At 34.1% G+C, this 26,506-nt stretch overlaps 1 protein-coding gene across 4 annotated transcripts in view; it reads left to right on the top strand.

Annotated features, from left to right (window-relative positions):
- The first annotated feature begins 4,799 nt into the window (after window positions 1-4,799).
- Window positions 4,800-26,506, top strand: part of LOC131804161 (cytotoxic granule associated RNA binding protein TIA1-like) — a 266,927-nt gene continuing 245,220 nt past the window's right edge. For all 4 annotated transcript variants that reach the window (XM_059126627.1, XM_059126623.1, XM_059126626.1 and 1 more), the window contains exons 1-2: window positions 4,800-5,219; window positions 8,150-8,234. In XM_059126627.1, coding sequence (XP_058982610.1) covers window positions 4,866-5,219; window positions 8,150-8,234 — 439 coding nt within the window. In that variant the 5' untranslated portion in view covers window positions 4,800-4,865. The remainder of the gene's footprint in view (window positions 5,220-8,149; window positions 8,235-26,506) is intronic.

Here is a 26,506-nt window from a genome sequence, read left to right as displayed (position 1 = left end):
CTACTAGTTAAGCTACATTATTCACCGATTTTTTTTTTCAAGTTTCGCTTTTGAATATTGTAATGGCTTAACAAATGTTGCATACGCAGATCCACATCGTCGTATAGACCCTAATATAACGGCTGCATTCGGTATTTTTAAGATTTTTACAGAATTTTTAACGGATTTTATTGTTTTTGAAAATTGACAAATTCGTTCCAAATGGTGGAGGGTATTCAAAGTTCGACCCTGCCGAATTTACAGCTTTTTTTACTTGTTTTTTTTTTTTTATTTAAAAGAAACCGTTTCTCTTGAAGGAATAGACATAGGTGTTCTTCACTAAAATTAAAAAAAAAAATTTTAGGTAAATGAACTTGTATATCCGCATCTGTTTGCTAAGTTATGTCCGTTGCAGGTAGAAGTCTTAATAAGATTTTCGTAAAGTTTCTGACAAACGTTTATGAATGTTTATTAGAACTGTATTAATATCTTCCACAATGATTAATTAATATACCAGGCTACATCGATTCAACACTGTGAGATAGGAAGATCGATCTAGTGCCAATAATTCGAGTTTTACAAACTTTTCCGCCCAATTTAGCTTTTAATAAGATCAATACATAGTGTTGTAGAGAATAAAAAAAATTGTTTAAATATTTGTATACCCTCCAAAATTCTATGGACGGTATATTAAAATTGTCATTCCGTTTGTAACTCACAAAAATCGTGCTATATTTGGAACAAATTGAGATAGAAGGCTAAAATTTTGGGCACATGTGTATTTTTCTAGTAGGCTGCTTAAGTTCGTAAATGGACCATGCCGGTCCAAGTTTTAGTATATAACTTCCCTATATAACGTTATATCCCTAGAATCGGTATTTTGATGACGTTAGCGACATTATTCAACGGACATGTTTCAAATTTCGCATTTGAAGGTCCAAATTTATACATATGCGGGGTCACATCTTTGTATAGCCTCCATATAACGGCACCTCTCAATATTCGGTATTTTAATGATATTTGAGATATTATAAATGGGATTTTTTTTCCAAATTTCGTATTTGAAATAGGTTTAATACCTTGCGCCAAACAAATGATTTTTGGAAAATTTCATGTCAATCGAAGAATAAATGCGACCTGCACTTTGTTTACAAAAATACACAGGCAGACGGGCAAACATTCATAAACCGACTCAGAAGATTATGAAGACATATGAATATCATCAAAAGGTTCGTATCCCTCTGCATGCAAAGACATAATGCGCTGTTTCAAGGTGTGGCGTAGTATGGGATATGTATCTGGTACCAAAAATCATTATTTTGGAGTTCATATTTAGAATGGGAAGGACTTAAACACAAAATCGGGTGAAACATATGTATATCCATGGTACAAAGAAGAGAAGGTAGGCCAACTTTGAAAAAATTGCAAGTATAGAGGTCTACCTGTTTGGCTTGTAATGTCAGAATTAGTATCAAAACAATAAAAAAATCAAACAACTTGTTGCATTTATTTTGAATAAATAATTGAAAACCGCGAAAACTGAATGAAAGGTCAACACTTCTTTTCAAAACCAGGTTCTATATATCTCTTATAGTTTATTTCGCGACAAAAACTGTAGATTTTGTCGATGCATTTGTTGCAATATGCATTTTGAAAACACCCGAATTTGAATATTTTCTGAACAATTTTTTATTATTGAAAAGAAGACACACACATAAGCAAATGAAGTTGACATATTAAGCCAGAAAAATAAAAAAAATTTAAATCATATGGTAGTTCTGCCCTACCTTGAATTCATTGTACCATGTGTATATCTAAATTGTTTTTCACCAAATTGGAAGTACTTGCTTCTAGGAAGAATTCGGTCGTATGTGCCGAAATCCATTCCAATTGGACGAATATTAAATACGTAGCGTACAATGAAATTGAAATTGGACAAAAATATATATGGAGCTGTATCTAAATCTGAACTGATATTCACCAAAATTCCGAGACATACTTCAGGAATGAATTTGGCAATTTGGACTGATATTATGCATTTGGTGCACAATCGAATCAAAATTCTTTATCATGTTCCTACTATACCAGATCATGCTCCAAAGATAAAATATAAAGTACCAATATCTTTAGGATTAGTAGAACAACATATATGGGAGCTATATCCAAATCTTATCCGATTATTAAATCTTATCCGATTGATTATAAAAAATAAATGCGACCTGTCCTTTTTTACAAAAATACATGGACAGACGGACATGCATAAATCGACTCAGAATGTTATTCTTTGAAGGTCATCAAAAAGAACTATGGGTATATCTTTTTGTTATAAATAACCCTGACTACAGTATGTTGTGGGGTATAAAAATCTAACAGTTGATGTCAATTTTTGCCTGAGGTATGATCAAAAATCAATTTTTTCCAGAAGTAAATTCGAAAGTTTCAAGTTTCGGATTTGCCAAAATTCATGCCATTTGGGCTGATATTGGCCATTTGATGCACAATTAACACGAAATCGGATGAAGATATATATGGGAGGCATATCCAAATCGGAACTGATTTTAATAAAATTAAAATCAACTATTTTTGGGCTTTATCTGATAACTGGTACCAAATATCATTTCTGTGGAGTGCATATTACGAATGTGAGGGATTTAAAGACGAAATCGGATGAAACATATATATGGGAGCTATATCCAAATCTGAACCGATTTCGATACAATTTAAAACAGCTATTCCTGTGCTCCATCTAATACCTGGTACCAAATATCACGGTTGTGGAGTGAACATTACGAATGTAAGGGACTAAAACACTAAATCGGATGAAACATATATATGGTTGCTATATCTATATCTGAACCGATTTTCACTAAATTTGATATACTTGCTTCTAGGCTGAATTTGGTCCGATGTACTAAAATTCAGTCCATTTGGACCTATATCGGCCATTTGGAGCACAATTAACCCGAAATCGGATGAAGATATATATGGGAGCTATATCCAAATCTGAACCGATTTCGATAAAATTTAAAACAGCTATTTCTGTGCTCCATCTAATACCTGGTACCAAATATCACGGTTGTGGAGTGCATAGTAGGAATGTGAGGGACTTAAAGATCAAATCGGATGAAAGATATATATGGGAGCTATAGCTATATCTGAACCGATTTTCTCCAAATTTGATATACTTGCTTCTAGGCCGAACCCGGTTGGGTGTGCCAAAATTCAGGTAATTTGGACTGATAGTGGACATTTGGTGCTCATTTAACCCGAAATCGGATGAAGATATATATGGGAGCTATATCTAAATTTGATCCGATTATATGCGGGTTATACCAAAACATTGGCCTGCACAGACAATTTTCTGACATAGGCTGTAGTATCCATTACGAACTTCAAATACCAAATTTGAAACAATTCCAGTGAATAATGCCGCTAAAATGATCAAAATACCGAATATCGGGAATTACCGTTATATGGAGGCTATTCGAAGACATGGACCTGCACAGACGATTTTCTATTTTAGGCTGTGGTATCCATTACGAACTTCAAATACCAAATTTGAAACAATTCCGGTGATTAATGTCGCTAAACTAATAAAAATACCGAATATCGGAAGGTACTGCTATATGGGGGCTATACGAATACCTTGGCCTGCAAAAACAATGTTCTGTCACAGGCTGTAGTATCCATTACGAACATCCGGAGAATAGTGTCACTAAAATCATCAAAATACCGAATATCAGGAGGTACCGATATACGGGGGCTATACTAAAACGTGGCCCGATATGGCCAATTTACTAACATAACCTGCTTACTGGAAAACTATGCATGTATGCAAACTTTTAGCCTTCTATAGCAAATCGTTCGAAAGAAAGCGTGATTACATCTTATCTTAAAATTTTACGCCGATCCAGAATATATATATTTGTAGGGCCTATTATGAATATTTCGAGGAGTTATAAACGGAATGACAAAGCTAATATACCCTCCATACTATGTATGGTACAATAAAATCACAAAAAGAGATTGCCAGTACAAGCAACTTTTATCCACTGTCCTAGAAAAAGACACTTGGCGCAAGTAAATTTGCATCATATAAATTCGGACTAAGGTCCGTAAAAGTTGAATAACTTTTACGTTCGACGTATTTCCGTAACATTCATAAAATACATGTATTCAACACGTGTATTCATTCATATAAATCTTTGTATGTATTCAACTAACTTTTATATAATTCCGCAGGAAACTGTGGTCAATACCTTCAAAATATCAGAAACCGCGAAACGTTGGACTATATACACTTTAAAGGATCTTAGCTTTTTAATATATGTTATTCAGTGCCCAAACATTTCACCCTCTCTAATGTACGCACACACAAAACACATATCCACCTAATAATGATGCTCTAGCCTTGTGTTACAATAACTAAATGGAACATTTCAAACATCACTACATACAAGTTAACATTGGAATTATAACGTTTATTGCCGTTCAGTTGTAGAGAGCCGAACCTGGAAAAACAACACTTTATTTCGCTAAATGGTACGAGAAATGACATTATCTTGTTTAATAACCTACTGGGTCATTGTAAATGGCCATAGGATTACGAAATGTCGACACGAGTTATGTTACCTTGGATCATGAATCACTTTCAGTTTTGGTCAATTACAGACAAATGCTGATTTTACTTGGTTTTATGTGAAACTAGTTTTTTTCTTTTAGGACAAAAGACGAATTGCGTTTCGTGTCAAAACAAATACTTTTTTTGAAATATAAAATAGAAAATATTTTTTCCTACAATTATTAAAAAAAGTTTTTTTGTAATTACATATTATTTTCTACAGATAATCGATAAAATACCTCCAAAATCCAAGTGCAAGGGCAACATGAAAGCCAGAATTCTAAAAAATTGCCGTTACTGTGAAAAAGACCATCCGCTGAAAAAATGTTTTCGGTTTTGCAAAATGAATATTGAAAGAAGATGGGATGTTGTAAAGAAATTCAATTACTGCTCGAATTGTTTGGCTTATTCACACGCTACCGAAGAATGTACATCGCAGCAGCGTTGTAAGAAATGCAATGGAAAACATCATCGTTTGCTGCATGATGATTCGGGAAAAGAACATGTGATGGAGTGCAAGAGAGATGTGAAGAAAAGTGGAGACGCAGAACAAGAGGAGATCACAAATATGCAAGCTAATGATGAGATGAATAATACTAAGGAGGAACCTGATGCAATTGTGAGTATTTGGATCCATTATTGTTTCCTTGTTTCTATATATGAAGTTTTTAAATTCCCGTCGTTCCCGATGTTCGGTATTTTGATAATCCTAATCGCATTTACCCACGAAATTGTTTCAAATTTGGTATTTAACAAGATTTGTTAGATGACAATCCTTGAAGTATAAACGTGTCTATAGAGGTTCCCGTTTTGGCGTGACCCCAATATAATAGCCTTACTCACGTTATGGTCTTTTGAAAAGTTTAACAACATTATCCAAACTGTCTTACCGGTATGTGTAGTTTAAATTTAAACAAGTTTGAATTCAGATACTTTTATATAAAAAAGTTTTCTTTACCCAAAAGTGGAGGGTATAAAGAGTTCGGCCCGGGCGAACTTAATGTTTATATATCTTCCACCATAGTATGGAGGGCATATTAAGTTTGTCATTCCGTTTGTAACACCTCGAAATATACATTTTAGACCCCATATATTCTTGATCAGCATAAAGTTCTATGTCTATCTGTCTGTGGAAATCAGTCTAGCTTCCTAACGAAATGAAGTAGGTTGATAAAATTGTACTCAAATGGATATTATGCTGCATGACTTTTGCTATTGAAAATGGGCCATATAGGTCCACGTTTTGATATAGCCCCCCATATAATCGTACCTCCTTATTTTCGGTATTTTGGTAATTTAAGTGACATTATTCACGGGAATTGTTTCAAATTTGGTATTTGAAGTTCGTAATGGATACTTCATCCAAAGTCAAAAAATGAGCCATATAGGTCCACGTCTTCGTATAGCCCCCATATAACGGTACCCCCCGATATTCGGTATTTTGATGATTTTAGCGACATTGTTTACCGGAATCGTTTCAAATTTGGTATTTGAAGTTCGTAATGGATACTTCATCCAAAGTCAAAAAATGAGCCATATAGGTCCACGTCTTCGTATAGCTAAATCAACAATGTCGCTAAAATCATCAAAATACCGAATATCGGGGGGTACCGTTATATGGGGGCTGTATGATAACTTGGACCTACATGGCCCATTTACGAACTTAACCTGCCTACTGGAAAAATATACATGTGTGCAAAATTTTAGCCTTCTATCTCAATTTGTTCGAAAGATAGCGTGATTACAACAGACAGACGGACAGACAGACACACAGACAGACAGACGGACATGGCTAAATCGTCTTAGACAACATTATTGGTGTTTTTATACACTACACCACATAGTGGTAGGGTATTATGTCTTTGTGCATTTGCCTATAACATAGAGAAGGAAGCGAAATAGATCCATTGATACTTTTGGAGATCTTCATAGAATCACTTTGGGTGTAGCTTTATGCATGTGAGTCGGTCCGTCCATCTGTCCGTCTGTCCGTCTGTCCATATATTTTTGTGAACACATTTATTATTCGATTGGGATGAAATTCGAAAGATGAAATGAAGTTTGGCCCAAGGACGAACTTTATTGAAATTGGTGATAATCGGATCAGATTTAGATATAGCTCCCATATAACATCAACCGATTTCGGGTTAATTGTGCACCAAATGGCCAATATAAGTCCAAATGACCCCTACATTTAGCACATCCGACCGAACTCAGTCTAGAAGCAAGTATGTCAGATATAACATAGCTCCCATGTATATGCTTCATCCGATTTGGTGTTCAAGTCCCTCACATCAGTAGTATGCATTCCAAAAGAATGGTATTTGGTACCAGATATTTTATAAAGCTCGGAAATATCTTTGCCAAATTTTATAGAGAACAGATAATATTTAGATGTAGCTCCCATATATATCCTTAATCCGATTTCAGCTTTATTGTGCAAATAATGCCTAACATCAGCGCAAATGGAGTGAATTTCGGGAGGTACGATTCTACTTTGTACAAAGCGGCTCTGATACTTATTTTTTAATATAACACTTCTCCAAGTGATATCATGCACTCTATAGCAAACTATAACTGGTCTAAAGCCAAATGTCGATAGGTAGATTGATCTACTTCAAAAAAAGTATTTTGTTACGGGAGCTCTACCCAATATGACTGGTTTAAAATAAAGTTTTTAAAACTAGCAAAAAATAGTAACGTCAAATATGCCTATATACCTTTAATGGTACTTCACTATATTCAGAATTTTGATGATTGCGCCAACAATTTCCAATGGATTTATTTGAAATTTACTATTCAAAGTTCAATATACATTTATTTATTTTTTTCAATTTATTACACAAAAAACAATCAAAGTCTACAGGCAGGCTCTGTCGGTCCATTTGATTGTTGATATACGGTCATATAAAGTAATAAAGTCACGAGATTATTCAAAACTTCGTGAAAATTGTTCCTATATTTACGCCGTCTGTCGAACGGATGGAAATTCTTGATTCCTGTGTATATTTCGATATAGCTTCGTTATTTGAGAAAATACATTGGGAAGTGACTTTCTGCTTTAAAAATGTTCCCTGCTGAATGAAAATTTTGGCATTTTCCAAAAAAAAAAACTGTATGGTCAATTTCACCATTTTAATACTATCCGATGATCACTAAAAATTATTGGCTTCTACCTTGTTGTAAACTTAACCCCATGCAAGATTCGACGTTTTGTATATAAACTGTACAGGGATTGTATAATTCTCTCATTTTTTAAATATTTTGTGAAAATCTCCATAAGCAATTGCCATCTATTCTGACATATACCCTAAATCCACGCTGGCGACCTGAAGAGGGATTAAAAATTAGCTCCCCGATATAGGAAGATCGATGTAGTACATGGTAGGTCTAGGACCAATATTTCCAGTTGTTAAAAACATTTTGGTCCAATCCAATCCAACAATACAATACCACCCACACATAGTATTGTAGTTTATAATGATAAATTAGTAACCACTTTTTGCATACACCTTTTATAACAAATTAATATTTTTAAATATATTTTAGGAAGTTATTGAATTGGAGGAGGATGAAAGCGATTACTACTACATTCCATTGCCGGAGGATGTAATTGTAATAGACGACGATGAAGGTAAAAATGTTAAATTTTTAGTAATTAAATGATATTTCTCAATTTTGTATTAAACCTACTTTAGAATTAATGATGTCTTTGACATCTTTTAGTACAACCGGACTTATTTTAAACACGATATGCTATTAGCCCATGGGTAACATAAATTATTTAACATTCATTGTTATATGAAAACATAATTTCTTTACAACATTTTCAATTAGCAAATCGTATATTGTTAAATATTTTCCGAATTATATTCCCTATTCTTCTTAGCTTATTTAAAAAATGTATTCTAAGACATGGTCGATCATCATACAACTCAGAAAATGAAACTAAAAAAAAAAAACAAAAAATTTCTAACATTTAAAAAACTCGCACATGATATATATCATCCGCTAACCTTTAGAAAATTCATTTGAATTGCATAATATACATTAGGCCCATCAACGCATTCCACTACTCTTCACCTACAGACAGCTAGCCGACTCTAGATGAAGTGATACCGAAACACAAAAGCTCAGACAGGCAAACAGACACAGATACAATCTCAGATTTATTTAATACAAAGAAATAAGAAAACAATTTGACAGTCATACAATACAAATACAATTAAATAAAGCGTTCGCAATAAATTACAGCAGAAAGACAGCAACAACTATCCAAAGTAACTGGCCAAGAAAATCGACAAAACTTTTTAAGCCCAATAAATTCAACAACATTTATATATTCACTTAAAGCTTGTCTAGGCTGTGAGAACAGAAAAAAAAAAACATTTTTATGTCGAGCAAACCAAACAAACAGGAACTCAAATAAAATATGAAAAATAAAATCATTTCTATAACTGTGATGGTAGCTTTTTGAGGCCGTTCAAAGAACGGAGGATTGTGGTGATTGGAGAAACAGTAATACGAAAACGACTATATCTTTAATATTTACAGATGTATTTTAAAACATTTTGTAATTCGAGATTTCTATTTGTAATTCGAAATATCTGAAGGGGTTTTCAGATTTAATTCGTACTATTAAGTTTGTAATTCGAGTATTCCATCTGAAATTCATGATTTTTACTTGCAAATCGTCACATTCTATTTGAAAATCAAACCAAAAAATTAAATTTTTTGTGCTGGCTTAGTGTTTGTTTTTTTCCAATTACAAATAAAATGGTTTAAATTACAAATGGACTATGTAATTACAAATGCAATGGACTAATGGAATACAAAAAGGTATTAAATATCTTATTTTTTCTGACAATACACATTTTTCTGCAGAAATCTTTCAACAGTTTTTCGGTTTCATACCAAAAATAATGTCTGGGTGTACTTATTGTTATGAAAGTGACCTAAAATTCATCGTAGACACCATATTCATCTTAGATCCCATAAAGGATATATATATTAATAATCAGCATAAAATTCTAAGTCGATATAACGATTACCGTCTGTCTGTCCGTCTCTCTGCCTGTCTGTTGAAAATACGATAGAGCTCACATTATTTGATGTAGACCTTCAAAATTTGGCAGAACAATTTGTATTGTGCCTAGGATGCTGGTATTGAAAATGAGATATATCGGTCCAAATTTTGGTATTGCCGCCATGTAACAGTACCTCCCAATATTCAGTATTTTAATGATTTTCGCCACATTTTTTACACGGATTTGTCTAAAAGTTGGTATATGTAGGTAATAATGGGTTGTATTTTCAAAGGCGGAAAATTGTACGTATAGGTACAGGTTTTGGTATAGCCCCCCATATAACAGTACCTCCCGGTATTGGGTATTTTGATGATTTTTGCCACATTTTTTCACGGATTTGTCTAAAAATTGGTATTTGTAGGTTATAATGGTTTCTAGCTCGTGTGGCGAAACATTGAAGGTATTGGCCCACGTTTTGGCATACACCCCATACAACGGTACCCCCCGGTATTCGGCATTTTCATAATTTTGCCACTTTTTTCACGGATTTATCTAAAAATTGGTCTTCGTAGGTCATAATGTGTTATAGCTCACGTGGCGAAAGATTTCATGTATAGGTTAACGTTTTGACCCCATACAACAGTACCTCCCGATATTCGGCATTTTGGTGATTTTTGCCACATTTTAACGCGGATTTGTCTAAAAATTGGAATTTGTTGGTCATGATGGGATCTTGCTTCGGTGGCGAAACATTGTATGTATAGGTCCGCGTTTTGGTATAAACACCATATAATGGTACCTCCCGATATTTGATATTTTAATAAAAATTAGTATTTGCGGTTCATAATAGGTTCTAGACCGTAGGAAGAACATTGAATATTTAGTTCCATGTTTCCCCAAAGCTCATATATAACTATACCCGCCGGTATTCAGTATTTTGATAATCCTAGTCACATTTACCCCCATAATTGTTTGAAATTTGGTATTTTAGAAGATTTGATAGACGACAATCCTTGAAGTATAAAATTGCTTATAGAGGTTTCCGTTTTGGTATGGCCTTAAATATAATGGCCTCTCTCACTTTATGGTTTTTTGATAAATTTAACTGCATTATGCAAACGGTCTTACTTGTCTCCTTCACCGTTGGCTGCAGGGTAATGAAAGTTCGGCCCGGCCGAACTTAATTGTTTTTACTTGTTATTATTAAAATCTTGACATTTTACAACATTTGTTACAGAAAAGGAAAAAGAAGCACTTCTCTGTAATTTAGAACAAAAAGTAACTAAATATTGTAATGCTAGAGCTGGAATTCTGAAATTAGGAATATAGATTTGTCTAATGGAGCTAACATATTCTGCGAAATTCGATTTCAAAATTCCAGCGTTTAGGTTACTGAAAAAGGTGCCAATAATATTAAATGCGAAAGGTCTCTTATTTTTTGTGAAAGGGGAAGATGAGGTGGGGTTACTAGGACTTCGTTTAAAAAGGGAATGAAAACCACAACAAGGCAACTAATTTTACGTTTTTAACTTTAAAGAACATTTCATATAACTGTACTGATCAGAATAAAATTCTATGTCGACTTAGCGATGTTCGTCCGTCTGTCTATCTGTCCGTCACTGGAAATCTCTCTAGCTTCCGAACGAAATGAAATAAGTTGATTAAATTTTACTCAAATGTGTGTTAGATTTGCAGGACTTTTGGTATTGACAGAGTACTCGTGTTAGATGCAGTGGTATTTGTACTTATTTTGAGTGAGATTCACTCCTGGGTAAGATAATGCGATATTAATTAAGATGTCATGCGGCGAATTTGGCGAGTAACTGCAGTAGTGCTTATATTAGGAAAAAATGGTTTTTCAAACATATAAGATTATCTGAACATATGTTCCCACTGATGTGGGCAATGGAGTATTGAAGTATTGTCAAGAATCCTAAAGCCTATTTTAGGTGTTAAATGCTAAAACATTAATTACTGTTTGTAGATGGTAGGTGAGCTCGAGGATTTACATTCCAGACCTTTGCATTCGCAAAGGTGTCCACTTTGAAAATCTGACTTCAGTTATTGAAACCATGATCCGGTGTTAGTTTCAATCTAGGTCTGGACCAGTAGAATCCTGATCCAGCTATCATTGACATTTTTCTCACAAATCACAACTATTGACGAACATGACCATGTTGCTATGAGTGTTACAAACATTAGTACCAAATAATATGTTTTGCGTTTATTATTTTCACATAACCGCACAAAAGCGATTCAAATGTTATTTTATGCCCTAATTGTGCTTTAAATTGGAGTTTTTTTTTTTTTAAATTTATACCCTACATTACATAGTGGTAAGGGTATTATGTCTTTGTGAATAGCTCCCATATATATCTTCTACCGATTTCGGGTTAATTGTACATTTTAAATTTTCCATTTTTGGCACATCCGACTGAATTCATCCTAGAAACAGTTACTTCAAATTTTGTGAAAACCCTCCACCATACTATGGAGGGTATATTAATTTTGTCATTCCGTTTGTAACTCCTCGAAATACTCACGTCAGACCCAACAAAGTATATATATTCTTGATCAGCGTAAAATTCTAAGACGATTTCCGTCTGCCTGTCTGTGTGTCTGTCTGTGTGTCTGTCTGTCTGTCCGTCTGTCTGTCTGTTGTAATCACGCTATCTTTCGAACAAATTGAGATAGAAGGCTAAAATTTTGCACACATGTATATTTTGCCGGTAGGCAGGTTAAGTTCGTAAATGGGTCATGTAGGTCCAAGTTATCATATAGCCCCCATACAACGGTACCTCCCGATATTCGGTATTTTGATGATTTTAGCGACATTATTCACCGGAATTGTTTCAAATTTGGCATTTGTAGTTCGTAATGGATACTACAGCCTAAGACAGAAAATTATCTGTGCAGGTCCACGTGTTCGTTTGGCCCCCATATTACGGTACCCCCCGATATTCGGTATTTTGATGATTTTAGCGACATTATTTAACGGAATCATTCCAAATTTGGTATTTGAAGTTCGTAATAGATACTGCAGCAGAAAACATAGCCCCCATATACCGTACCCCCCGATATTCGTTATTTTGATGATTTTAGCGACATTATTTAACGGAACCGTTCCAAATTTGGTACTTGAAGTTCGTAATAGATACTGCAATAGAAAACAGAAAATGGGTCATGTAGGTCCACGTCTTCGTATAGCCCCCATATACCGTACCCCCCGATATTCGGTATTTTGATGATTTTAGCGACATTATTTACCGGTATTGTTTCAAATTATGCATTTGAAGTTCGTAATGGATACTTCAGCCCATGCCAGAAAATTGTCTGTGCAGGTCCACGTCTTCGTATAGCCCCCATATAACGATACCCCCTATATTCGGTATTTGATGATTTTAGCTACATTATAAACAGATTTTTCTTCAAGTTTCGCATTTAAATATTGTAATAACTTATGACAAAGTTGCCTATGCAGGTCTACGTCGTCGTATAGACATTCGGTATTTTTAAGATTTTAACAGAATTTTTAACGGATTTTTTTATTTTATTTTATTTATTTATTTTTTTTTTTTTTGGAAATTGCCAAATTTGTACCAAATGGTGGAGGGTATTAAAAGTTCGGCCCGGCCGAACTTACGGCTTTTTTATTTGTTTTAATTTACCGACGAAAATTGGTAGCTTTGAAGCCCAAAATTTTGACATAAAAAAAGTTAAAGTGGACAACATTGGTATCTATTGGTAGGTTTCAACGACTACTTTGAATTCGTCGTTAACTTACCGATTTTTATACCCTTCACCTTGGAAAGGAGGGTATATTAATTTTGACATTCTGTTTGTAACATCCCTAAATATTCGCCGTAGACTCCATAAAATATATATATTCATAATCAGCAGTCTTCTGTCCGCCTGTCTGTTGAAATCACGCAATGCAGCCCACATTATTTGACGTAGAGCGCCAAAATTTAGCAGAGCAATTTGTATTGTGTCTAGGATGGTTGATATTGAAAATGAGATATATCGGTCCACGTTTTGGTGTAGTCCCCATAGAACGAAGCCTCCCGATATTCGGAATTTTGATTATTTTTGCCACATTTTTTTACGGAATTGTCTTAAAATTGGTATTTGTTGATCATAATGAGTTCTAGCTCCGGTGGCAAAACATTGTATGTATAGGTCCACGATTTGATATAGCCCCCGTATAACGAAGCCTCCCGATATTCGGTATTTTGATTATTTTTGCCACATTTTTTCACGGAAGTGTTTTAAAATTGGTATTTTTTGATCATAATGGGTTCCAGCTCCGGTGGTGAAACATTGATATAGCCCCCATAAAATGGTACCTCCCGATATTCGGTATTTTGATGGTTTTTGCCAATTTTATTTTTAACTTTTTGTCTGAAAATTTTTATTTGTGGGTCATAATGGGACCAAGTGCGTGGGGCGAAACATTGCTTGTATAGGACCACGCTTTGGTATAGCCCCCATATAACGGTGCCTCCCGATATTCGGTATTTTGATTATATTTGCCACATTTTTTAACGGATTTATCTAAAAATTCATATTTTGTTGATTCGTTTTGGTATATATCCATAAAACACTACGTCCCGCTATTCGGTATTTGAGTGATTTGCATTCAGATATTTCTAACTACGAAACTAGGTATATGAGACAAATAACAAATTTAAATAATGTTAACAAATTACAGCTTACAAAGCAAAATAACTTACTGCTCTCATTATCAAGTAATAAGTAACGTTGGCACATGTTGTGCGTGTCCAACTACCAACGAACACAAAGATTGTAAGATCCGGACTTGTTCCAAGTACGTGTTGATAAAAATGAGCGATTTCAAACAACTCTTAATGCAGTTCAAATCATAAGGTTGCTATTTCAATGACATAAAAAGAGGGTTGTGGTAAAATGGAACATTCTATTTTTTCACCTTTTTGTCGAATCCAATTATTTAATAGCAAAAGTTTTTGCCAATCAAAAAATAAAATATGATGTTCTAAATTCACCACATCACAATTAGTAATCGACTTTTATTATTTCTATTTCCAAACACTGTGTACAAATGCCGGCGTAGTAAGTGATAGAAGTTATAGATTTAATGGTCAATCTTCACATTTGTTTATATTTCTTGTTGTATTTCTGTATAGCCACTTGTACCAACGCTGTTTGGCCAATAGTTTCATGTTGTTCTTTCCAACATCTTTAGACATTTATAAAAACGTAAACACATTTGAAAAATGACTAAGATTTCTTGAGTTGAGTATTCTTCATATCCGTGTTGCTCAATGAGGATGCAAAAGTTTGTTCTTTTTTCATTCGTTTTTTTTGTAGAAAAGTGAGGAAATCCAAGATTTTATTACGCTTGAATGTAGGTTTTGTATTAAGAACAATTTATGCCAAAAAGTTTTGCTCACTGTTTGTTGTTAACATTTTAACAGAACTTTTCGTAATTTAATATTAAATAGAGAGATGCGTGTTTATAACGAAATGTAATTTTTTTGTTCAAACGACTATTATATGCCATACTTTATTAATTTCCTTCAATTATAGTTGGTATTACGGCTGTGTTTTGTCGCAAAGGAAAGTTCCATATTATTATTTTATTGGGAAGTTTGTAACAACTCGAAACATTGGTCCTACATCGTATATCGTATATATCGTATGCCCATCATCATATACCAGAATCATATGCCCATACCAATTTGCAATCATTCGATCCTCGCAAAATTTTAAATGCCCTCATAGCTAATGTCATATTTTTTTGATTTTTTTTTGGGATTAGTGGATGAAATAGTCCAAAAACTGAATTTTCCCCGATTTTGTAGTCGCTCTACAGGTCATAACTCCCGATCAAATAAGACAGGATAAAAGCCTATATTTTTATACCTTACAACTTACCATAAATAAACATTGGTTTCCCACATAGGAAAGTATATACGGATGCTCCTATCTCGCTGATCTGAGTCGATCTAGCTATGTGTGTCCGACCGTCTGTCCATGTTTATTGTAATCACTCTACAGGTAGCAATTATGGCCCGGTCCTTACGAAATTTTGAATGGAGGTGGGGTTATGGTCAGAATAAGAGCCTATTGCTTTTGGAGATGATCGCAAAATATTTAGGGGTTGAAATGCACCAAAAACAGAAAAATTTCCCGATTATGCAGTTGCTAATTGACGCGCAAGTTAGCGTGGATGGACGGTCATCGGTTAATATTTAGTGGGTGAAATGGACCATAACATTTGTGTTGAATATAGGTCAAATTTTCCATTAAACTGCGAATATTTTTAATTCCGGCGAAATCACAAATAGACGAAAAGATAAATTCTGACCATTAAATCAATCTGCCTTACCTTGAAATTTTAGTACCATGGTATAACGCGAGGTTTTAACATATTCCTATCAATATAAATTAAGTTTCAACAAAGGATTTAAGTCAATCTCAGACAAAAATGCATTGAAGGCAACAATTTTTTTTAATACAATTTATACAATATGTATTGTGTCTAGTATAGTCCCCGTCCTCCAGATATTCGGTATTTTCATGATTTTTGTCACATTTTTGACGGATTTTTCTGAAAATTGGTATTTGTACGTCATAATGGGACCTAGTTCGTGTGGCGAAACATTGTATGTATAGGTCCTGCTTCGGTATAGCCCCATAAAACGGTTTCTCCCGATATTCGGTATTTTGTTGGTTTTTGTCACATTTTTCTCGAATTTGTCTGAAAATGTGTATTTGTAGGTCATAATGGGTCCCAGTTCGTGTGGTCAAACATAGTATGTATAGGTTCACGCTTTGACATAGCCTCCTTATAATGGTACCTCCTGATATTCGGTATTTTAATGATTTTTGCCACATTTTCCGACGGATTTGTCTAACAATTGGTATTTGTTGGTCATAATTGGTTCTAGCTCCGGTGGCGAAACGTTGCATGTATAGGTCCACTTATTGGTTAAGCCCCCATATAACGGTACCTCCCGATATTCGGTACTTTGATTATTTTTGCCACATTTGTTCACGGATTTGTCTAAAAATTGGTATTTGTTGATCATAATGGGTTCTAGCTCCGGTGACGAAACATTGTATGTATAGGTCCACGATTTGGTATAGCCCCATATAACGGTACCTCCCGATATTCGGTATTTTAATGATTTTAGCGACATTATTTACCGGAATTATTTCAAATTTCGTACTTGAAGTTTGTAATGGGTGCTACAGGCTATGACAAAATTTCGTAAGCAGGTCCACGTTTTCGTATAGTCTCCATACAGTTTTCATTTAAGTGGTAATTTCCAAAGGTTTTTTGTAATTTTTTAAGTTTCTTCCAAATGGTAGAGGATATTTAAAGTTCGGCCCGGCCGAACTTAACTGCTGTTTTACTTGCTTATGCTGATTTCGTTGACGAATATAGCCAAATATCTTAGACAAGCAAATCACAGACTAAATTTGGAAAATTTCCTGATCACACAATTGAAACCAATCGAGAAGAGAGTTAAGAGCAGGGAAGAAGTCTGGCAATATAGCTGTAAAGTGGACCGCAACAACTAACAGCACGACGTAGTGTGTAAATATTGGGCAAATGTCTCTAGTCCAAATGCTAAGGGAATTATTTCATGTGGCGAAACTCGGTCCGTTATATCTTTTACTCCAATAAATATTTTTTTATATAATTCTTATCGAAGTCGTATCATGTTAAGTACAGCTGTGTTTTTTTGGTAGGTGAAAAATCCTCCGCCAAGTTTGTTGTTCCCAAATTGTGACTACTCCACAAGCCACAATACACATTCAAATAAGGTTCATAGTTGGTATGATCTTCTTCACATAAATTCCCAATAATAACTCTTTTGTTACGGGAGTTCTAAATATGCACGGTGGTGCACGAAGTTCTGAAGCTATAAACAAATCTTAACCGATCTCGATAAAATTTTGGAAAGGCATTTCTGTGCTGTATTTGACATATTTCCCCCAAATAATGTTGTTACAGAGTATATGTTGCGGAGGACAAGAATATCAAATCGGATGAACAATATATATGTGAGATATAGCTGTATCCGATTTCGACTAAATTTGGCATACTTATTTCTAGGCTTAATTTGATTGAATACTCTCCACCATTTGGAACGAATTTGGCAATTTTCAAAAAAATAAAATCCGTCAAAAATTCTGTTAAAATCTTAAAAATACTAAATGTAGCCGTCATATTAGAGTTTAAAAGACGACGTGAACCTGCATAGGCAACTTTTGTCATATACTATTACAATTTAAATGCGAAAATATGGTGAATAATGTAGATAAAATCATCAATATAGGGATATACTATTATATAGGCTATACCAAAATGTGGAACTGCACAGACAATTTTCTGCCTAAGGCTGCCATATCCATTACGAACTTCAAATACTAAATTTGAAACAATTCCGATGAATAATATCTCTAAAATCATCAACATACCAAATATAGGGAGGTACCGTTATATGGGGGCTATACGAAGATCTGGACCTGCACAGATAATCTCCAGTCATATGCTGTAATATGCATTACGAACTATTTGAAGTTGTGGAGGGATATAGATATAGCTCCCATATATATCTTTTGTCGATTTTAGGTTTCTTGTGCACCATATGGCTAATATCAGACCAAATGGTGTGATACATCCAACCGAATTCAGCCTACAAGCATGTGCTTCAAGTTTGGTGAAAATCGGTTCAGATATAGCTATAGCTCCCATATATATGTTTCATCCGATTTGGTATTTAAATCCCTCACATTCGTAATATGCACTCCACGAGACTGATATTTTGCACCAGATATCAGATACAGCATAGCAATTCATGATATAAATTTTATCAAGATCGGTTCCGATTCTTCATCCGATTTTAGGTTTTTTTGTGCACCAAATGGCTAACATCAGTCCAAATGGTGGGAATTTTGGCACTTCAGACCGAATTTAGTACAGAAGTAGGTACTTCAAATTTGGTGCACGATACAAGAATAATATTTGGTACCAGCTATCAGATGCAGCCAAGAAATAGCTGTTTTCAATTTAATGAAGATCATACCATATATATCATTATTCGATTTCAGGTTTATTGTGCACCAAATAGCTAGTATTAGCCCAAAAGGAGTGAATTTTCGAAATTCAACCGAGTTTAGCATAGAAGGAAGAATTTCAAATTTGCTCCCATATATATGCTTCATCCGATTTGGTTTTTAAATCTCCAACTTTCGGAATATGCACTCTACCATAATGATATTTTGTACCAGATATGTCATAGAGCTCACAAATTGCAATATAAACCTTTCTTTTACGTGACTTCTACTAAATATGCATAGTGGTGTAGGGTATCATATAGTCGGCCCCACCCGACTTTTGAGCTTTTCTTACTGGTTTTTTATCTTGTCCTTGGTTCATCACCGCCCCAATAGCACACTTTTTGATTTGATTGAAAAAGTTTGATATAAAATAATTAACTATTATTAAAATTACAAACCAAATCTACTAAAAATCGGTAATTTCACATTATTTCTTATATATTCTTTTATTGTTTTAGTACGTGTTATAATGCGATGAGAAAATTACGTTGTAGCCAAAGTTTTTTCTCTTATAGTTTCATTATACAATTAATCTTTATATGTAAATTTGAGTGTGTATGCGTGTGTGTGAATATTTGATTTCCAACCAAACTTTTCCTCCTAGGAATAGCCGTGATTTATTTGCATTGCCAAAAAGAAGTACATACATTATTGTTGCTTTTGCAAAAGAGGTCAGAACTCCGTTTACTCTCAATGGTTTTTCATAAATTAAGGTTTATGACTTGGAAAAAAATTTGCATTATTATAAATTTTATTATTTAGTTGGGCCCAGTACAATTCATCAGTGGTAAATTTATTATTCCCATTTTTGGTAGAAAGTAATTGCCGAGTTGACATAATTTATTCAAGTTTCTTCGCACTTTAGAGGGGATATGAATAGAGAAAAATATGTACATTGCTACATGTGTATGTAAGACAGTTTTTTACAACAATTTTAAAAAATTAATGCTAGCAATTATATTACACAAGTCAATAAGTTGTTTGTATTTTTATACCCGACATCACACTGTGGTGCAGGGCTCATTATTTCTTTAACACTCATAAGTCAGTATCTCCGAATATTTGGTATTTTGGTGATTTTATCCACATTTTTAACGGATTTTTATACCCCACACCATACAGTGGTAAGGATATTATGCCTTTGTGCATTTGTTTGTAATATGGAGAAAGAAGCGAGATAAACCAAAGTACAGGTCGCATTTATTGCCCGATAGAAATTACATTTTGCAAAAATAATTTATTTGGCCCAAGGACGAACCCAATCGAAATTGGAGATAATCGGCTTTAAGGTTAATTGTGCACCAAATCAAATTTTGTGAAATCGGATCAGGTATAGCTATAGCTACCATATATATGTTTCATCCGATTTGGTGTTAAAGTCCCTCACATGCGTAGTATGCACTTCACAACAAGGAGATTGGACATCAGATACAGATCGAAAGTTCCTCTACCAAATTTTGTAGAGATCGGTTAAGATTTTTATATACCTACGATATATTCATCCGATTTTACGCTTACTGTCCACCATATATGTAATATCAGCCCAAAATTGGATGGATTTTTTCATATTCAACCGAATTTTTCCATTTGGTGAATCTCAGTCTGGTATATCTATTGCTCTAAATATTATTTTTATACCCTCCACCATACATAGTATGGAGGGTATATTAAGTCCATCATTCCGTTTGTAACTCAACGAAATAATAATTTTAGACCCAACAAAGTGTATATATTCTTGATCAGCGTAAAATTCTAAGACGATTTAGCCCTGTCCGTCCGTGCGTCCATTTGTTGTAATCACGCTAGAGTCAAATAAATTAAGATATGAAGCTAAATTTTTGCATAGATCTGTCTTTTGTCTGCAGTTCGAAACTGGCCTGTATCGGTCCATGATATCGAATAGACAACCCCACCCAAACATTCAGAATTTTGATGATTTTCAACAGAATTGTCGGAAAATTCACACAAGGAGTTCTTGTGTGACTTTATCCCCAAGAAGAGAATTGTCTATATAGGTCTACGATATCGTATAGCCCCAATATAACGGGACCTCCCTATATTCGGTATTGATGATTTTAGCCATATAATGATTTTAGCCATACTTTTCAATGAAATTGTATGAAAATTCCAACAAGTAGTTTTTTGTGAGTACGTTATCCCCAAGAAGAGAGTTGTCTATATAGGTCCAGGATATCGTATAGCCCCCATATAACGGCACCCCCCATATTCGGTGTTTTGATGATTTCAGACAATTTTTTTAATGGAATTGTCTTAAAATTCACACAAGGGGTTCCTTCTGAGTACTTAACCCCCTAGAAGAGAATTGTCTATATAGGTCCACCATATGCCCCCCCCCTCGGTCGATATTCGGTATTTTCATGATTTTTCCGACATCATTCACTTAAGTTGTTTCAAATTTCGTATATAAAGTCTTCGTATAGCGGTTCCATTTAAGAGGCATTTTTCTACGATTTTTTTGTGAATCTTCCACATTTCTTCCAAATTGTGGATGGTATAAAAAGTTTGGCCCGGCCGAACTTACATGCTTTTTTAGTTGTTTATTATAATTCTTATCGAAATCATATTTTGCATTTGGTTCATAGTTTGTATGATTGTATGTATGATTGTATGTATTTTTTCGGGCTTTATTGAGATTTGAAGAGACGGGCAGATAAAGCGAAATATAATTGTATGACAAACTTAACAAAATTCTTGTGGGGAGGTTAAAAAATTTAATTGCGACCTCAAATACAACAGGGAGTTGAAGAAAAATATATTGGTTCATACCTAACTGGTGGAAAGTTTCATGTATTTTTTCCACTTTATCGAAATTTTAAGATCCGGACAGATAAAGCGACGTACAAAAATCTTGCGGGGAGGTAAGAAATTAAGCTACGACCTTTAATGGCCCAAATGAAGGGAAACGCAGATTTATCGGAATTGTTTGCACATAGAATTTTTAACCACTGAGAATACCTATTGTCAAGTTACATAAAAGTGAGATGTTTCCTAAAAACTCAGCTTGTACGAAGTTACCCAAATTCAAGTTTTGTGTTTTATTTAGTAACGTACAGAAAAATAATCCTACCTCAATATAAATTCAAATAGGTTATCTTATTTTTTAAAACAACATAATTTAATTGATTAAAAACTCATGCATTCGTTTAATAATCCATAATAGACTCATTTTCGACTGTCAAAACAATGTATGAGTTATTTGTTAACATTTATGCATCTGTTAAATGTAAATACGAGTACATCACAACACTCAAACTTAAACTGAAACATTTCCTAGTATAGCCGCCAATTTTTCTAAGCAATATACATATTTTGGGTCAAATAATGCTTTCAGCCTCTTCGACGCCGTAACTAACTAAAATTTTGTTATGTCAAATATATGTGTGGTATATATATATTTGCTGCGAACTAATACCCCACTTAACCACATCGCTTTTTGGTCATACTTTGATTGAGTTTATTCTTAAGAAATATATATTACATAAGAAATATATATTACGAAAGTTGCACAAACTTAAAAAATTAAAAAAAAAAAAAAAAACGAAAAAACAAAAACACATTTCGTATGAATCAGTTCAGATACAGCTGTAGCTCCCATATATATGTTTTATCCGATTTGGGGGTTTAAGGTTGGATATAATTCCTATGTATATCTTCAACCGATTTCGGGTTAATTGTTTACCGAATGGCCAATATCAGTCCAAATGAACTGAATTTTGACACATCCGTCCGAATTCAGTCTAGAAGCAAGTACATAAAATTTTGGTGAAAAGCAGTTTAGATATAGCTATAGCTCCCATATATATGTTTCATGCGATCTGGTGTTAAAATCCCTCACATTCGTAATATGCATTCGACAACAATGTGTATCTTCTTGTTCGATATCTGCCCTCTGTGATTTACCCGATTTTTTTTTACTCCTCTTACTTCTACAATTCAACCTTTAATACAAGCGGAAGGAATTGTTTTAAAAACCTCTGTTTTTTAATTAAAGAGAATTCTAAATTAATTCAATCATACAGTGTTTTATCAGCTATTCCGTTTGTAACACCTCGAAATATATATTTTAGACCCCACAAAGTATATATATTCTTGATCAGCATAAAATTCTATGCCGATTTAGCCATGTCCGCCCGTCTGTGAAAATCACTTTAGCTTCCGAAGAATATGAAGTAGATTAATAAAATTTTACTGAAATATATATTATGCCTGCTGAACTTTTTGTATTGAAAATGGGCCATTCAGGTCCTCGCCTTCATACGGCCCCAATATAAAGGCACCCCCGATATTCGGTATTTGGATGATTTTAGCTACATTATTCACCGTTTTTTTTTTCAAGTTTTGGATTTGAATATTGTCATGCCTTATGACAAAATTTACCTATGCAGGTCCACTTCGTCGAATATACCTAATATAACGGCTACATTTGGCATTTTTAAGGTTTCCGTTTTTGTAAACAAAGTACAGTTTGCATTTATTGCCCTATCCGGATGAAATTTTGCACATATCATTTGTTTAGCCCAAGGACGAACCCAATTGAAATTGGAGATAATCGGTCAAAATTTAGATGTAGCTCCCATATATATCTTCACCCGATTTGCCCTTTTTTGTGCACCAAACGTCTAACATTTGCCCAAATTGTACGGAATTTTGCACATACAACCGAATTAGGAATAAAAATAAGTATGCCAAATTTTATCGAAATCGGTTCAGATATAGATATAGCTCCCATATATATTGTTCATCCGATTTGTTATTTTTGTCCTCCTTCTGTTACAATAATATTTGAGGAAATACATCAAATGCAGCTCAGAAATACCTTTGTTAAAATTTATCGAGATCGGTTCAGATTTGTTCAAATGGGATGGAATTTGGCACTTACGACCGAATTGAGTCTAGAAGCTAGTATGTCAAATTTGGTGAAGATCGGATATAGCTATAGCTCCCATATATAATGTTCATCCGAGTTGTTATATTTGTTACCCACAACCGTAATATGCACTCCGTAACAACGATATTCAGGGAAATATATCAAATAAAGCTCAGAAATATCTTTGCCAAATTTTATCGAAATCGGTTCAGATTTGGATATAGCTCCCACATATATATATCTTTATCCGATTTCAAATTAATTTTGCTCCAAATGGGCAATACAAGTTTGAATTTAAAAGATACAAATGCTTCGGCATATTGAGTCTTTTGAACTTTAAATTATAATTATAATCGTAGCGTGTATGATTGAACTCTCCCATAAAAACTTTTAATTGTTATGTGGAGCTCTACTAAATTAGCAAAGTGGTGTAGGGTATCCAAAAGTCGGCCCCGCCCGACTTTAAAACTTTCTTTACTTGTTTATTTCCTTTTTTTCCTATTTAATCCAAAATCCATCTTGGAAGAAACATTATGTATGCGTTCATTTTCTATAGGAAGAACACCAACGAATACTTGGTATTTTCAGCAGTGTTGTAGGGTATCAAGTGGTCGGTACCAACCGAGTAGAGTCTTTGTTTACTAGTTTTTTATAAATACTATAACGACAATCAGTATATACTTAGAAGCCAGAAGTGCCCTTTTCAAGTATGTGTGATTTCGCCGAGAAGTGTCTTTCGACATCCAAAATATTCGCGGTTGAATGAAAATATCGGTATTTTCAAACAAAAATTATGGTTCATATCAACCGCTTACTATTATCCAATGACCATATAAAATGCAAGGGATCTAAATATTCGAAGTGTTACAAACTTTTTAGCCAAAAACAAACTTACACACTCACAGCACAATACGCGTTAATCTAACTGTAAAGGGAGGTAGGTTCCTACAGAGAAAACTTATAAAATTTATACTCGTATTAATGGTTTTTGCTTTCCTGTCAAAAACATTTGAAATTTTCTTATCTTAAATATCCATCTATTGTTTAATTTCTCCTTTATTTATATCACTTTAAACAATTACTTTTGTTGTTTTGTTAGCCATGACATCGTGCGGTTAAATAGAACAACTCACAGCTAGAACAATTGATTTAAGTGCGAAGAACAATGATGCCAATAATGTCACAGTTAGATTATTGGCACTTTCTGGTGTCTTCAATGGCAGAAGACATTCGCTATTGTTCTTCACTTGACTGTGTCACTTGGTGTTACTAAAAGTCATGGTTTTTTTACAAAGATTAACTTTTTATTTAGTTTACAATTATTTAATGCAAGAAAAGAGTGACTTTTCGTTCATACATCTATAAGTCTTTGTTTTATTTATTTATTTTTTTGTTTCAATAAAAATTCAATTATTATGTAGAATGACGTTTTTAAAAAAGTTAAATTTTGTAAGTGTAAATTGGACATTTGTTCTTCAACAATCAATAAGGCAGAAGATATAATAAAATATCTCCTAATTTTTTTCGGTTTCTCTATTCTGCCAAAAAAAAAAAAAATAAATAAATAATGTGTGAGAATTGTTTTGAATATTGATTTAAAATCCCGTAAAAGATGCTCATAAAAACGAGAATAGTTTTCTGCAATTTTTATACCCTACTCCACAAGGTGGTTATGTTTTTGTGTATTTGTTTCTAACAGGTAAAAGAAATTGAGATAGACCTATACTTACTTTTGATGACCGTCTGTTAATGTATTCTTGTTAACGAAGCACAGGCCGCATTTATTACCCGATACAGATGCAATTTTGCACAAGTCGTTTATTTGTCAGACCCAAGGACGAATCCCTTTGAGGAAAATCGCTCAATAAATAAATATATATACATACGTCAGCTAATATCAGCCCAACTGGTATAAAATGTTGCACATACGACCAAATGCCTGGAAATTAGTATTCCTAAGTTGATCGAAATCTATATATATATTGTTCATCCGGCCAAGCCCGACATATTGACTTTCTTTACTGTTTTTATACCCTCCACCATACATAGTATGGAGGGTATATTAAGTTCGTCATTCCGTTTGTAACTCATCGAAATAAGCATTTTAGACCCAACAAAGTACATATCATCTTGATCAGCGTAAAATTCTAAAACAACTTAGCGCTGTCCGTCCGTCTGTACGTCTGTTGTAATCACGCTACAGTCTAAACGAATTAAGATAGGAAGCTACAATTTTGCACAGATCTCTCTTTTGTCTGCAGGCAGGTCAAGTTCGAAGATGGGCTATATTGGTCCACGATATCGTATAGCCCCCATATTACGGTACCCCCGATATTCGGTATTTTGATGATGTTAGCCACATTTTCAATGAAATTTTCTGAAAATCCACACAAGTAGTTCTTTGTGGGTACTTTACACTTCGGTAGAGAATTATCTATATAGGTCCACAATATCGTATATCCCCCATATAACGGTATCACCCGGTATTCAGGATTTTGATGATTTTCGCCACATTTTTTAATGGAATTGTCTGAAATTCCACAAAAGGACTCCCTTGGGAGCATTTTACCCCCTCAAAAAGAATTATCTAAATAGGTCCACGATATGGTATATCCCCCATATAACTGTACCCCCCGATATTCGGTTTTTTGATGATGTTAACCACATTATTCAATAGAATTGTCTTAAAATCCACACAAGTAGTTCCTTGCGAGTACTTTACCCCCTGAGAGAGAATTGTCTATACAGATTCACGATATCGTATATCCCCCATATAACGGTACCCCCAATATTCGGTATTTTGAAGTTTTTAGCCACATTTTTCAACGGAATGGTCACAAGTGGTTCTTTGTACACAAGGCGTTCTTTGTGAGCACT

Source organism: Musca domestica, unplaced genomic scaffold (genome assembly GCF_030504385.1).
Source record: "Musca domestica strain aabys unplaced genomic scaffold, Musca_domestica.polishedcontigs.V.1.1 4, whole genome shotgun sequence".
Classification (NCBI taxonomy): domain Eukaryota; kingdom Metazoa; phylum Arthropoda; class Insecta; order Diptera; family Muscidae; genus Musca; species Musca domestica.
This window is presented reverse-complemented; position numbering and strand designations above follow the sequence as displayed.